The following is a 16,648-nucleotide window of genomic DNA, read 5'->3' as shown; positions in this document are numbered from 1 at the left end:
TAATACAGTTTTTGGATCACTTCCCAGGTTCTTATATAGGTAGTCCTGAGCTGACTCAGTCTTTGGTATATCACCCTGCTACTTCTGTCTGGTTTGTGGGACACCCAACCCAGTCTTACAGCATCAACACATCTTCAAAATGCTGTCTGACAGGAGCTCAATGAAATGAGCAACCCTAATATTTTATGGAGCCATTTTTCTATAGTTTTATGTTCTCCATAAGCTGGTTTAACAAATCATTCATCATTTATACTAGTTTACTCCTTCATTAGATACTTGCAAAGTGTGAAAGGAGCATTACTACAGGGATTATGATTGAATGACTTTCATTCCTGCTATTAAATTCATAATCATCTGTAACAAAACTATGTACACTGAAAAGATGGTCTTGTATAAGGCCAAAACTGAGAGATTATAACTAGCAGAAAAGACTGAACAGGCTGGGCCTCTTTTCTCTAGAAAAGAGAAGACTGAGTGGTGACCTGATAGAGGTATTTTAAAAATATAAAAGCCTTTGATAGGTTAGACGTAGAGGAAGCATTTCTGCTTGCGGAGGAATCCAAAATTAGTGGTCATAAATATATGATAGTCACCAATAAATCAAATGAGAAACTCAGGATAAACTTCTTTACCCAAAACCTGGGTGCAAAGTGGAACCTGCTAGTTGAGTTGTAGTTGAAGCGAATAGCATAGATGCATTCAAGGGAAAGATTGATAAGTACATGAGGGGAAAAAGAATAGAAGGATTTGCTGACTGGATTAGATGAAGTACAGTGGGAGGAGCCTTGTGTGGAGCATTAGTACTGGCATTGACCATTTGGGCTGACTGGTCTGTTCCTGTGCTGTAAAATGATACGTAATGTAATTCTGTGTATTTTCACTGCAAGCCTTCTTCTTAAACTTCTGTCCCCTGCCCTTTCCACCCTCACCTGCATCAACATGGACTTCTTTGTCTCTAAGTTTGAGACCATCCATTTAGCTGCCTCTGTCTCTTCCCTAAGCCCAAGTGAAGCTTTCCCTAAGATTCTTTCACCTTTGCCCTGAACTTACATCTTTCTCTAGTTTCTCTCCTATCTTCCCTCATGTCCTCTTCAAGCTCAACTTTTCCATGAGACCTACCTCCTGCTCTCTTGATCCTATTCCCACCAAATTACTGACAGTTCAACTTCCATCCTGGCCTTTATGTTAGCTGATATTGTTAATGGTTCCCTCTCCTCAGATTGTGTTTCCCTGTTCATCAAATCTACCATCATCACTACATCCTCAAAAAACACTTTGATCCCTTTGTCCTTGGAAATACTACCCCAGCTACAACTTCTCTTACCTCTCCAAAGTCCTTGAACATGTTGCTGCCTCGCAAATCTGTGCTCATCTTTCCCAGAACTCCACGTTGATCCTCTCCAATCAGGTTTCTCCCTGCCACAGCACTGAAACAGCTCTTATCAAAGCCACAGATGACATCCTCTGTGACTGTGATCATGATAAACTATTCCTTCTCATTCTTCTCAACCTGTCTGCCCTTGACCTGATTGACCACAACACCCTGCAATGACTTCTCTTACTGCTCCCAAGGATCTACCCTTGGCCCCCTCCTATTTCTCTGCTTCCTCTTGGTGACAATATCCAAAAACACAATGTCAGGTTCTACATGTACACTGACAATACTCAGTTCTACCTCACTACCACCTCTCTTGACCTCTCCACTGCCTCTGATTTATCAAGGTGCTTCTACTACATTCAGTATTGGATGGTCCCCGCTACAAGCTCTTCCCTAGCTGCTGATTTCATGCCCTGTCTGGCCACGATTTGAAACTAAACCAGACTTTTCGCAACCTCGGCATCCTATTTGACTCTGAGCTGAACTTATGACCCCATATCTTCGCCCCAACTAAGACTGCCTACTTTCACCTCTGCAGCATCGCCTCTCTCCACTCTAGCCTACCATTCCTACACCTGAAATCCTCACTCCCTGCCTTCGTTGCCTCGAGAAGTGAAAATTTCAGTGCTCCTTTGGCCTCTCATCTTGCACTTACCTTGCACCAAGTCCCATTCACCCATCACTCCTCTACTAACTGACCTACATTGGCTCCCATTACAGCAATGCCTCAATTTTAAAATTCACTTATTTGTTTTTAAATCCTTCCCTGGCCTTGTCCATCACTATCTCTCTAAACCCCTCCAGACCTACAACTTTCCTCCAATTCTGGCCTCTTGCGCATCCTCAGTTATCACTGCTCCACCAATGGTGGCCATGGCTTCAGCTGCCTACGCCTTAGGAATCTCGACTTCTCTCCCTAAATTATCCTGCTACTTTGTAATACGTAAGACCTTTTGGTCACCTGTCTTAAAATTTCCTCAATGGCTCAGTGTCAGATTTTGTGTTCAATAATGCTCATGTAAAGTGCCTGAGGATGTTTTACTACGATAAAGGCGCTATATAAATGCAAGTTGTTGTTGTCGAAGTTTTGATATTTCAAACAATTGCTAACTGATCTCATCTTGTCCTTGCTCTTATATTTGGTTTATATTTGGTATTATAGGTGATAATTTCTGCATATAAACAAATTGTTTTAAAAAAAGTTGAAAATAATGGTGTTAAAATTCCTTGTCTTCACGTGACCAAAAAGAGACAGTTCCACTTTTCACTGTTGCCTACTGTTTCATTAGCCCCAATGTGACTTGCAAATTAAAGATTAAATTATTTTTCTACACTTGCTATAGGGTTTATTTTCACTCTCCTTGCGTGAATGAAGCTGGGCAATGTACAGTTAAAATGGCCTCAGCAATTTACCTATGCTGATCCTTGTTCCTTTTCGAGGGTTGCAATTTAAACTTGCTCTTCTGAGCAGGTGAGTGGAACACTCACTGGAAGGCAGTGAGGTCCTTCTGTAAAGATGCTGAGGGGCTCTAATGGCACCCTCAGGGCTCAACTGCAATTTTAACTTGAGGCCTGTGTGGGAAACTGCTGTAGTTTTCTTGACAGGCCAACCTGGCCAAAAAGATGAGTTAATCATTTTCTGTTTGTTCGTTCGTGCACCAGGAAGAGTAAGTGTACTCATCCCAGCCCCACAAGAAGACCTTATGTCTCCTCTGTCGTGCTGTCTGCTCCCTTTCCCCTGCATGTGAGGTCCTTCTGACTCCCCTCACAACCACTTTTGTGAGTGCCAGGAGCCATTACTTTGGGTCCTGGCGGCACTCATCTCCTGCCTGAAGTCCCACTTCCCACAAGGTTCAGGCAGTAGACTGACCAGGTCCATGCAGATAAGACCTGGGAGTTAATATCAGGGCTGGTTTCCTTTCTGTACATCTCCCACGAGAATTAAAATCAAGGCTTTTTTATAGCGAGTTTAAGCTACAGTAAAGAAATATTAAGTGAACCAGTTGACAAAGAAAATTAGATTCATTAAATTCACTATTCATTTAATATTAAAGTTATTAATGTAGTTTAAAAACTCTGGGCCAGATTGAGTAAAATAATCAATTCTTACTGAAAAATAATAGGAATATAGAGAATCAGTGTGTACAATGGAGAAAGCATTTCCACTCTGGATGTTTAGATACCTCAAAACATTATTTTACTCTCCCCATTTTGTCCTTGCATCATAGAGCTAATATTTGACACTGTGAGTGATAGTTTCTGAGTAAAAATAATGTTTCAATGAACTGGGGCTTAAATGTTACTTGAAGCCATTTATGACAGTTTTCTATTTTTTACAGTGCTGCCATTGCATTATCTGCAATTCAACTCTTACAAAGAGCCAGAATCTTGGTACAACACAAACAAAACATTACAACAATTTCATCATCAGCACTCAGAAGCACATTGAAAAAGAACACTGTAAGTTAGACAGCAATTTATATGAGATTTGTGCATCAATCCTTTATTGAAAGAAAATGCCATAGTCTGGTGTAAATATTAAGGCAGACATTTTATTTTGCTTACACCCTTGTGAAGCACATTGGAATCTTTTTCTCCATCAAAGGCACCATATAACTGCAATTTGTTGTTGCAACATCCTGTAGGGACCACTCTGTTTTTCCCAAATGGGATCAAGCAGGAACCCATGAGGTTCAACAATTAATTGCATGAGTTTTAAACACACCAACATGCTCACCACAATGCCAGTGTAATACTCTACCTCTTTCACACCCAGTTAGTTAGACCTGTCATTGCTTGGCTATTCTCAACACTGTATAGATTAATAATAGAAATAATAGTTGATGGTATTTTGGATACCTCACTTTTGTTCCTTTCAAGCCCTACTAACCTCTGGGAGATCGCTGTGCTCCTCCAATTCTGATATTCAGCACATCCTTGATTTTAATCATTCCACCACTGGTGGCTGTCCCTTCAGTTGCCAAGGCCCTAAGCTCTGGAATTCCTTCCCTAAACGTCTCTGCCTCTCCACATCCTTTTCCTCCTCTAAGATACTCCTTAAAACCTACCTCCTTAACTAAGCTTTTGGCCATCTGCCCTAATATGTGGCTTGGTATCCAATTTTGCTTCATAACACTCCTGTGAAACACCTTGAGATCTTTTCTTACCTTAAAGGCATTATATAAATACAAATGGTTATTGTTGCTGTTGTTGACACACTTTCCCCTCTCCAAGTGCATGCTGACACACTTTCCCCTCCCCACATTCATGCTGACAAACTTTCCCCTCCCCAGGTTCATGCTTTTTTTATTCTTTCATGGGATATGGGCATCGCTGGCAAGGCCAGCATTCCTAATTGCCTAATTGACATCCCTAATTGCCCTTGACACCTAAGTGACTGGCTAGGCCATTTCAGAGGGCAGTTAAGAGTCAACCACATTGTTGTGGGTCTGGAATCACATGTAGGCCAGACCAAGTAAGGATGGCAGATTTCCTTCCCTAAAAGGCATTAGTCGGTTTTTTCAACAGTCAATGATGGTTTCATTGCACTATTATTGAGACTAGCTTTTAATTCCAGATGTTTTATGAATTAATTGAATTTAAATTCCACCGTTGCCATCAACCCCTGTCCCAGGGCATTACCCCAGACCTCTGGATTATTAGTCCAATGACATTACCACTACACCACCCTCTCCCCGATGAGTGTGTTGACACACGTTCCCCTCCCCCGGTTCATGCTGACACAATTTCCCCTCCCCGAGTTTTTGCTGACACTTTCCCCTCCCCCAGTTCATGCTGGCACATCGTCTGATGGGTGAGAATTGTGTAAGAAGAACCCAGGGAAAGGTGAGAAGCCAGAATGAACTGAAAAGGGAACAGAGTCCCAGTACAAACTGAACTAGAGCAGGCATGGAACATCACTATGAATTTTGGGCAATGGGTGCCTCCATAGAAACAATTTTAAAGCAATTTATCAATCAAATTTAGCAACAGAGCACCAGTATGTGTGCTCTATAGCCTGCAATTTCTCAGCAACTGATCAGTGATAACTTCTCACACCTTTTTACTGTATAGGTGGTAGAATATTGAAGTATGCTTGATACTGAAGTTGTGACTAATCTGACCTTTCAGTATAACTTCCTATATTCAAAGTTGTTTTAGATTGTCAGCTTTCTTTTTGAGGTTTTTACATTTTTGCTAATTCAGATTGGGATATATGTGTATATAAGGTTTTCTTTTGATGGTCTCCCAATTGAGTTCAGAGCAATGTTCAATGTGACCTTTACCTGACCTGAGGCCAGTGAACAATAAATGTGTTGCTTCGATTGAAAGTAAACTTAAAATGCTTTTTCGCTATGTAATGGAAAATATTTCCCCCAGTCAATTGAAAACATGGTTAATAAAAATCTACATCAAGAACCTCACAACATGGAAGCCCGTGAACGCTTGCACATGGGTCTTTGGCTGAAATGTCGGTTGGCTATGGTGACTGCCCTGACTGCTCAAGTATACGGTGTTGGACTAAAGAAAGGTATTTTGCTTTCAGTTTCTGCTTGCTCTGTTTCATGATATCTTAGCCATCTTTCTTACTTGTTTTATCTAAGCAGGTTTCTAGTTTTTTCCAGGGCAGTTCAATATCTTACTTCAGAGTTTGTTTTGTAATGTTATTGCTGGTAGCTAAGAAGTGTGTAAAAGACACTTCACATTTACTGTCATTTACTGTTAAGCTACTAGGTTAGACACAGTGGACTGTGTAGCTCCCATTTTTAGGCATCTTAGCTCTCAAAAATGGTGTCTGGGATGCCTACACTCACTTCTGATAGAGAGTGTGCTGGATGGCATCCTGATAAAGTGGCTAGCACATGCAATCTTAATGACCAGCGGCAGCATGCAGAGCAGTCAGATTATAATGTCAATCAATGTTTAATGCTGACTCACTGTCAGTGTTGCCATTTTTGACTACCACGCTTCAGCCTACCCAGCTGAACACGTCAGCACTATTTGAAGAGATTATTAACTACAGGCTAGTTGCTGAATTACTTCTTCTGACTGATGGTGTACCTGTAGTGTTTTTGAAGCTTTCCTCTAGTCGCCTTGAGTTTTAGTAATCCACAGAGGGTCGTCTGGCTCGTGCTGAAGTACATTTTGTTGATTTAAAAGCTTGTGCCGAAGCAAGGCAAGGACTACATTGCCTGTGGCTGTCAAGGTGACTGTGACTCTTAACTTCATCAACAACAATAACAACTTATATAGTGCCTTTAACATAATAAAACACCCCAAGGTGCTTCACAGAAACATTATAAAACAGAGTATGACACTTGAGCCACAGGAGATGTTAGGACAGATGACCGAGATCTTGGACAAAGAGATAGGTTTTAAGAAGTGTCTTAAAGGAGGAAAGTGAGGTAGAGAGCCGAGTGGTGTAGGGAGGGTATTCCAGAGCTTGAGGCCTAGGCAACTGAAGGTGCAGCTACCAATGGTGGAACAATTAAAATCAGGCCTGCCCAAGAGGCCAGAATTAGAGGAGTGCAGATATCTTGGAGGGTGATGGGACTGGAGGAGATTACAGAGATAGGGAGGAGCGAGCCCATAGAGGAATTTGAAAACAAGGATGAGAATTCTAACATCAAGACTTTGCTTGACCGGGAGCCAATGTAGGTCTGCGAGCACAGGAGTGATAGGAGAATGTGACTTGGTGTGAGTTAAGGCAGCAGCTTTTTGGATGACCTCAAGTTTCTGGAGGGTAGAATCTGGATACCAGCCAGAGTGCATTGGAATAGTCAAGTCTAGAAGTAACCAAGGCATGAATGACAGTTTCAGCAGCAGATGAGCTGAGACAGAGACGAAGCCAGGCAATGTTACTGAGGTGGAAATAGGCGATCTTAGTGATGGCACGAATATGAGGTAGGAAGCTCATCTAGAGGTCAAATTTGGCACCAAGATTGTGAACAGACTGGTTTAATCTCAGACTGTTGCCAGGGAGAGGGATGGAGTTGGGAGCTAGGGAATAGAGTTTGAAACGGGGACTGAAAACAGTGACTTCAGTTCCCAATATTTAATTGGAGGAAATTTCTGCTCCTCCAGTAGTGGCTGTCGAATAAGCAGTCTGATAATTGAGCAACAGTGGAGGAGTCAAGAAAAGTGGCAATGAGGTGGTGACCTTTATGTTAGCTGATGTTGTTAATGGATCCCTTTCTTCAGGATGTGTTTCCCTCTCCAGTAAATGTATGATCATCACCACCTCCTCAAAAAAAACCTTTGACCCCTTTTGTCCTTGTAAACAACCACACCGTCTCAAACGTTTCTTTCCTCTCTGAAGTCTATGAACGTGTTATTATTTCTCAAATCTGTGCCCATCTTTCCCAGAACTCCATGTTGATCCTATCCGGTCTGGTTTCCCCTGTAACAGCACTGAAACAGCCCTTATCAAAGCCACAAATGACATCCTCTGTGACAGTGTTCATGGTAAACTATCCCTTCTCATCCTTCTTGACCTGTCTGCAGCCGTTGACATGGTTGACCACAACACCCTGCAATGACTTCTCTTACTGCTCTCACACCATTACCCCTGGGACTGTCTCAACCCTATTTCCACTAAACTACTGACCAACCAACATCCCTTTCTGGCTGCATGTTAGCTGACATTGTAATTGGTTCTCTCTCCTCAGATTCTGTTCCTCTCTACTTCAAAGCTGTCGCCATCACCCCTCTCCTCAGAAAGCCTAATCTTGACCCCTCTGTCCTTGCAAACTAATGCCCTATCTCCAACTTCCCTTTCCTCTGCAAAATCTTTGAATGTGTTGTTGCCTCCCAAATTTGTGCCCATTGTTCCTGGAACTTCATGTTTGAAACCCTCCAATCAGGTTTCCATCTCTGACACAGTACTGAAACAGCTCCTATCAAAGTCACAAATGACATCCTATGTGACTGTAACAAAGGTAAACTATCCCTCCTTGTCATTCTCGACCTGACTGCAGCCTTTGACACAGCTGATCACACCATCCTCCTCCAACACCTCCACTGTTGTCCAGCTGGGTGGAACTGCACGCGTCAGGTTCCATTCTTATCTGTCTAATCATAGCCAGAGAATCACCATCAATGGCTTGTCTTCCCATTCTCAGACATTCACCTCTGGTATCCCCCAAGGATTTATTCTTGGCCCCCTCCTATTTCTCATCTACCTGCTGCCCATCGGCGACATCATCCAAAAATACATCAGTTTCCACACATGTGCTGATGACAGCCAGCTCTACCTCACCACCACCACCTCTCTCCACCCCTTCACTGTCTCAGAATTGTTAGACTACTTATTCAACATCGAGTAGTGGCTGCACAGAAATTTCCTCTAAATTAAATAAAACGTAGGAGAGGGAAACAGAGGAGAAAATGGATGGATATAATGGACTGGATGCAGTTGACTTATGCGGAATGTGTAAGGGCAGCACAGGACAGACAGAGGTGGAGATCCATGGCAGTCAACCATCTGGGAAGAAGATGACAACAATGAACCATCAAAATATAGGGAAGACTGATGCCATTGTCTTTGGTCCCAGCCACAAACACTGCTTTCTCGCCACTGATTCCATCTTTCTCCCTGCCAACTGTCTGTGGATGAACCAGACTGTTTGCAACCTCGGTGTCATATTTGATCCCAGGATACACACCTACAATGAGAACCCTGCTTCCATAGAGCACACCATTGGTGTCTTCAAGTAATGCTTCTACTGCCTGGATTGCTCTGGAGGAGACCTGCAGTACTTAGCTGAGCAGGACTCAAGATTTGTGGTGGTATGCTACATACTGCTCAAACCTGGTTATTTAGAAGGTAGAGCCCATGTCACCCCTTACTAGACAAGAGACTGAGGAGCAGGAGCTTGAGGAAGAGGAGAGGGAAGTGCAGCAGGAAATGGTGGAACAGGAAAAGGATGGGAGGATACACGTAGACAGCCCCTTCCGTCCAGGCTGTACATGATTGAGTAATTAATGCGTGACACCAGTAACCTCCACCATACCACCCCAATCACCAGCAGTCCCATGCTCTTTACCTTTCCAACACATCGTCCTCTTTCCAACAACTCAATGAATAAAAACCACCAGAAAATGCACCTTCCAATCCAAATTTATAAATTCAATCATAACATAATACATTTAAAAATAAATCAATCACCTTGTGCATTCCTTGTGCCTGCCCATCAAAGTTGAATTTTCTGGAGGGTGGTCCTTATGCTGTTGAACCCAGCACAATGGTTGTTTGTGATTTTGTTCTGCCATCCAATTCTCATGATGAACCCCAGGTGTCTTTGATGGAAGCGTTCCAGAGCTTTATTGTGGTGCCAAAGCAGGCCCAGTATTCTGCGCCATGCAGCAGAGTGTTAAGGACAATAGCTGATATAGTTTGATTTTAGTCTTTGGCTTCATGCCATGCTGCTTCCAGGCAAGATCATGGAGTTGGCTATATGTAGAGCTTGCTTTCTGGAGGTATGCACGGATATCATCATCAATATTGGCATCCCTAGAGAACACACTACCAAGGTATGAGAATTTTTATACAGCCTTAAGACTGGTGTTATTATGTCTGGTGCTTCATAGTGTGTGCCAGGTGCTGGCCGAAACATAACCTTGGTCTTAGGGACACTGATTTGGAAACCACCGTTTTTGGCAGTACTCGAGAAATTGTTTGCCATAGTGTGAATGTCTTCCTTGCTGTGGTCAGCTAGGGCACAGTCATCTGCATACAGAAGCTCGCTGATTACTGCCTCCGTGACTTTGCTGGAGAGATTGAAGAGCTTCCCTGAACAAAACTTAATGTTGATGCCTGCAGGCATGTCTCTGGTGACTTCGTTAAGCATTGCAACAAAGAAGAGAATGCATCCTTGCTTTACACCACTGCTTACTGCAAAGGTGTCAGAAATCTCACCACAGGCACAAACTCATCCAATCATGCCATCATACAGTTAGGGATTTTGACAAACCTGTTTGGACATCCTAGCTTGGATAGCAAGTACCATAGAGCAGATCGACGCCCACTGTCAAAAGTTTTAGTTAGATCTATGGACAGCATGTATAGATCCTGATGTTGCTCTCTGCACTTTTCTTGTAGTTGTCTTTCTACAAACTGCAGCTGTCCCATGGTTAGCCCTAAAACCACACTGTGATTCCGGGAAAACATCATCCATGAGGCTGTCTAATAGATGGCTTAATAGGACCCTTGTGATGATCTTTCCTGCGATTTAAAGAAGGCTATTCCTCAATAGTTGCCGCATACATTTTTGGATCCTTCCTGCTTTCAGATGCTGACTATGTTGGCATCCTTGAGGTTCTGAGGAACTTTTTCCTGATCCCAGATACTCTTGAAGATGGTTGTAAGTTTGTTAACAACCTGTGTAGCATGACATTTTCATATCTCTGCTGGAATTCTATCTGGGCCAGGGGCCTTGCCTTGTTTGGTTGATTTGATTGCCATAGTCATCTCTTCAGTGGAAGGAGAAAGAGATAGGCTTTCTTTCTTGGGCAACTGCTTCATTTGATGCAGAGAACCTGCTAAGATGTGGCAGTCATTGTTGAGGAGCACAACGAAGTGCTCACACCACCTTTCCATTACAGCTTCATTTCCATCAGCTGTTTGGAGAGGAGAAAAGGTTGTGGTGGGTGGCCATATGCAGTCTTCAGCACATTGTAAAAACATGGATCATGCCTCTCAGCTTTTGTGTTCCACCAGACCTTCTGCATTTCTGTTAAAGCACACTGGAGGTTGTGTTTAGCATTTTTATAGACTTGATGGCTAGTTATTGACTGTGGAGCTTCTGGAAAACTTGCGTGTGCAAGTAGTTACTGTTTGAGAAAGTGGGAGATGTTTTCATCACCCACATCAAACTAGTCTTGATGCTTGTGCTTGCAATATCTCAGGATGTCCACTGAAGTCTTGAAGATCTGATCATGGAGCTGTTTCCATTCAACTGTGTCACTCGGGAGTGAAAGATCTGCAGAGTGGTGCCAAATTGGGTAGCAAGGTCCATGGCAATAATAGTGTTCTTGAAGAATTCAACATCTAGCTTTGGCTGTGCCTGGCAAATTGATTTACAATGTTTTAGCTGGATCTTTAGATTCAGCTAGGTGCAGATTCGGCGGTGGTCTGTCCAGCAATCAGCTCCTCGTATGGTATCAACCTTTTCCTATTTTCCTTGCAGGCGGAACATGGTATTGGTTATGGCAAGGTCGTACTTAGCACACAATGAAAGTCAGAGAGTTCCATTTGAGTTTTCCTTTCCAATTCCATGTTGACCGAGGATGCCTGCCCATATGATGTGGTCATGTCCACTCTGGCATTGAAATCAGTCATAAGGATAATTTTGCTGATTTTATGGATTGATCGTAGGAGACAGTCCACATCAGGGTTGTCCAACATTTTCACGTGGAGGGCCACATTACAATTTTTATCTTACATAGGGTCGGGGGGGCGGGGTGGTGGGTGGTGGGGGGGCGGGTTGGTGAGACAATTTTGGAAAAATAAAGGCATTAAAATTTATCTTACTGTTAATCAAAACAACAACAAAGGTGCATTTTTGTAAAGAAGCTTTAAATGAGAATTTATTTATTGACTTACTTTCTAGTCACTATGTTGGACACTGATTTAGTGAGATACCTGGCATTTCTTTGCTTGCACAAGTAGTCAATGTTTGCCCACACACTTGTTGTAGCAATGTTGAGTATTCTGGATGGATATCATTCTGTCAGGAGTGATCTAATGACCTTGATTACTCTCTCCCTCCCTTTCTCTCTTCCCCCTCTTTCTCTCTCCCTTTCCATCTGTCCCCCTTTCCTTCTCTCTGTGTCCCCCTTTCCCTCTCTCTGTGTCCCCCTTTCCCTCTGACTGTTGCAGAGCGTGGGAACACTCAGCAGATTTTATTTAGAGATACAGCACTGAAACAGGCCCTTCGGCCCACCGAGTCTGTGCCGACCAACAACCACCCCTTTATACTAACCCTACAGTAATCCCATATTCCCTACCAGCTACCTACACTAGGGGCAATTTACTACAGCCAATTTACCTATCACCTGCAAGTCTTTGGCTGTGGGAGGAAACCAGAGCACCCAGCGAAAACCCACGCAGTCACAGGGAGAACTTGCAAACTCCACACAGGCAGTACCCAGAATTGAACCCGGGTCCCTGGAGCTGTGAGGCTACGGTGCTAACCACTGCGCCACTGTGCCACCCCTAAATGGTTGATCAGTTCTTTTTAAAATTGCAACCCAATTTCACAGCAGACAGATCCTGATATCGGGAACAGCAGTTTCTGAACTTCGGACAGATTCGGGGTTTTCCAGCGGCCTTTTTTAAAAACCTCCAAATCTGTATGAAGTTCAGAAACTGCTGTTCCCGATGTCATGATCTCTCAGCTGTGAAAATGACTTGCGACCTTTTTTTAAAAGCCAGTCTGACAATGCAGAATTTCTCATCTCCAGTCATGGACTCCTGGGGAGGATGAGGAATGGTCCTGGATGCAGTTTACATCTGCGGGCCGGATGGAAACCTTTGGCGGGCCAGATCCTGGCCCATGGGCCATATGTTGAACAACCCTGGTCCACATCATCATAGAGCCTCCTTTATATCATCACTGTTCATCATTGTGGGAGCATATACACTTATGAGTGTTGTGCGTCTCTCATGTTCTTGCGGGGGAAGGCGTAGGCTCATCAGGAGTTCGTTGATGCCTTTGGGAAGGTTTTCCAGATCCTTTGTAATCTCTCTCCTGATGGTGAAACCAACCCCTGCCTCTCTATGTTCTGTAGGAGGTATACCACTCCAAAAGGAATCGTATCTGCTTCTGTTTCTTCAAGCTGACCTTCTCCTACATGTCTTGTTTTGCTAAGGGCAGCTTTAAGTTACCTGGCTACTAGACCTAAATGGCATTTAGGTCTATTGCTGGTTTGACAATCAAATAGGCTGTAGGCATTCCAGTATGCCACTGTCACGGTTGGTGACTTTGTGTTTGTCTTTGCTTTCTTCTGTAGCTTCTTATCGCTAGATTGAGTCACTCGCAACTGCTGGGCAGTAACCTAAGAAGCAGGCTTTGTTTAGGCCTTCTTTTATGGGACCCCCCAGGAAAAACTAGCCAGCTGTGCATCCTTAAGTAGGATAGCTGGGTTGTCACATAGTGCTCCCTGATGCTGATGTTGCTTCCGGGTACATCGAGCTACCGATCATCATGCAAGCACTGCCTACGTGCAAGTTGAGGACTACGACTACCAATGTGACTGAACCTGTTGCTTCACCTGCTTCCCATCACCGTAGGACTCGGTTTTATGTCTGTAGGTCACACTTTACAGCAAAACCTACGCGAAGGAATTTGATTATAGTGGGGAAGGATGCATGCTGCTGCTGCCACTCTGTCAGCTGTTTTGCATGATCCCAGAAGTGAGGAGGATCCAAGTGTTACTCTGCTTTCGTCTTTGCCGCAGTCCACTCTGTAAAAGTACCAAATGCCTGTAGGTGTCGACTTCCATGCCACAGTGAACTTTGTTTCAAGATAAAAGAGACCCAGCCTGTTCATCCTCTCCTCATGGGTATAACCTGCATTCCTGATACATCCTTGTAACATTTTTTGCACCATACGAACATACATACGAACATATGAATTAGGAGCAGGAGTAGGCCACTTGGTCCCTCAAGCCTCTCCGCCCATCAATAAGATCATGGCTGATTTGATTGTAACCTCAACTCCACATTCTCCTATCCCCGAAAACCTTTCACCCTCTTGCGATCAAGTATCTACCTCTGCCTTAAAAATATTTAAAGATTCTGCTTCCACTCCCTTTTGAGCAAGAGAGTTCCATAGACTCACAACCCTCTGAGGAAAAAAAATTCTCCTCATCTCTGTCTTAAATGGGTGACCCTTTTTTTAAAATAGTGTCCCCTAGTTCTAGATTCTCCCACAAGAGGAAACATCCTTTCCACATCCACCCTTTCAAGACCCCTCAGGATCTTATATGTTTCAATCGAGTCGCCTCTTACTCTTCTAAACTCCAGCGAATACAAGCCTAGCCTGTCCAACCTTTCCTCATAAGACAGCCCGCCCATTCCAGGTATTAGTCTAGTAAACCTTCTCTGAACTGCTTCCAACACATTTACATCCTTCCTATTATTCTATTAGCTTTTCTAATTACTTGCTGAACCTGTGTACTAACATGCTGAGGTTCATGCACTAGGACACCCAGATCCCTCTGCATCTCAGAGCTCTGCAATCTCTCAGCATTTAGATAACATGCTTCTTTTTTATTCTTTCTGCCAAAAAGAACAATTTCACATTTTCCCACATTATACTCCATTTGCCAGATCTTTGCCCACCCACTTAACCTATCTATATGGGTGGCACAGTGGCGCAGTGGTTAGCACCACAGCCTCACAGCTCCAGCGACCCAGGTTCAATTCTGGGTACTGCCTGTGTGGAGTTTGCAAGTTCTCCCTGTGTCTGCGTGGGTTTCTTCCGGGTGCTCCGGTTTCCTCCCACATGCTAAAGACTTGCAGGTTGATAGGTAAATTGGCCATTATAAATTGCCACCTAGTAGGTGGTAGGGGAATATAGGGACAGGTGAGGATGTGGTAGGAATACGGGAGTAGTGTAAGATTAGTATAAATGGGTGGTTAATGGTCGGCACAGACTTGGTGGGCCGAAGGGCCTTTTTCAGTGCTGTATCTCTAATCTAAAATCTAACTCTAAATCTATATCTCTTTGTAGCCCCCTTATGTCCTCTTCACCACTTACTTTCCTGCCTATCTTTGTGTCATCAGCAAATTTAGCAACCATACCTTCAGTCCCTTCCTCCAAGTCATTTATATAAATGTAAAAAGTTGAGGCCCCAACACTGATCACTGCAGCACACCACTCGCTGTATCTTGCCAACCAGAAAATTACCCATTTATGCCTACTTTCTTTCCTGTTAGCTAGCCAATCTTCCAGGATGGAAGAGTCAGTTACTAGGGGACATAGGTTTAAGGTGTGAGGGGCAAAGTTTAGAGGGGATGTGCGAGGCAAGTTTTTTACACAGAGGGTGGTAAGTGCCTGGAACCTGCTGCCGGGGGAGGTGGTGGAAGCAGGTACGATAGCGACGTTTAAGAGGCATCTTGACAAATACATGAATAGGATGGGAATAGAGGGATATGGGCCCCGGAAGTGCAGAAGGTTTTAGTTTAGACAGCTTGGAGGGCCGAATGGCCTGTTCCTGTACTGTACTGTTCTTTGCTCTTTGTGTGGCTATCAGGAAAGGACAGAATCAACTCACCTGTGATGCCCCCATAGTTGAGTAGCTCACTGCTCTCATATCTAGGATGGAAGAGAAACATTGCTACATGATTGTGGCACCAAAAAGCATGGGGTCACACCTCCTTTTAAGAATGGAGGAGTGTAAATTGCAAGTGAGAGGAATGATCTAAGAATCGAAAAGGAAGGGTGGGCTCCTGATAAAGGTTTTATTAGCAAGGCAGATACCATTCGTAAGAGATTGTTGTAATATTTTTCCTACTTCCCTCACATTTCATGTTATTATTGGTTGCGTCATTTTTGAAAATCTTTAAACTCTATTAGTGATGCACAGCTTTATCCGTGTGAGTTGCAGATTATACTTACAATGCTATTTCAGTTTCAAACTTTGAGATTAGATTAGGAAGAAAAGTGGAAATGGGGAATAAAAAACAAGTCTTTAACCTTGTGGAAATATGGCTTTTTTTAAATAAATAAGATGAAGACGGCTTTCTGGAAACTGGTCAGCTCTGTGAAGAAGGAATAGAAGAAGCAAAGGCCTATGGTGATGTTGAGACACAAGCCGAGTTTATGCTGCAGGCTATTCTGCTTGATTTACGACTGGGACATGTTAAGGATCGCATCAAAACAGTTTTGCAGGTGAGGATGTCATCTAGATTTTAGATAAGGGATTTTGTAATTTGTATTTCTTTCTTGAGATCATAAAGCTATCAAGAATAAACAAATACATATTTTGAATGATGGTAGGTTACTCAGTAGGAGGAACTCCATGCTTTCATTTCTTGTTTTCCAAGGAAAAGAAATGGACTTGCACCTTTCATGACTTTAGGACGATCCTAAGCGCTTCACAGTCAATGTGTAGGGATCTTACAAAACATGGTAGCAAATGTGCAAGATAAGCTAGGGTAAGATGCACAGGTTTGGTGCTTCCTCAACTCTTTTGTGGCTTTGATATATGGGCCTTCAATGGCCCTTGGTGCTGGTTTGTTCAGTCCCTGGATTTTACATGTTC

At 43.3% G+C, this 16,648-nt stretch overlaps 1 protein-coding gene across 7 annotated transcripts in view; it reads left to right on the top strand.

The window, feature by feature from the left end:
- Positions 1-16,648, top strand: part of LOC137384622 (cilia- and flagella-associated protein 54-like) — a 712,374-nt gene that overhangs the window by 457,299 nt on the left and 238,427 nt on the right. For all 7 annotated transcript variants that reach the window (XM_068058759.1, XM_068058758.1, XM_068058757.1 and 4 more), the window contains 3 exons: positions 3,718-3,838; positions 5,759-5,909; positions 16,115-16,275. In XM_068058759.1, coding sequence (XP_067914860.1) covers positions 3,718-3,838; positions 5,759-5,909; positions 16,115-16,275 — 433 coding nt within the window. The remainder of the gene's footprint in view (positions 1-3,717; positions 3,839-5,758; positions 5,910-16,114; positions 16,276-16,648) is intronic.

Source organism: Heterodontus francisci, chromosome 27 (genome assembly GCF_036365525.1).
Source record: "Heterodontus francisci isolate sHetFra1 chromosome 27, sHetFra1.hap1, whole genome shotgun sequence".
NCBI lineage: Eukaryota > Metazoa > Chordata > Chondrichthyes > Heterodontiformes > Heterodontidae > Heterodontus > Heterodontus francisci.
Note: the sequence above shows the minus strand (reverse complement) of the source record. Positions and strands in the feature narration are given on the sequence as shown.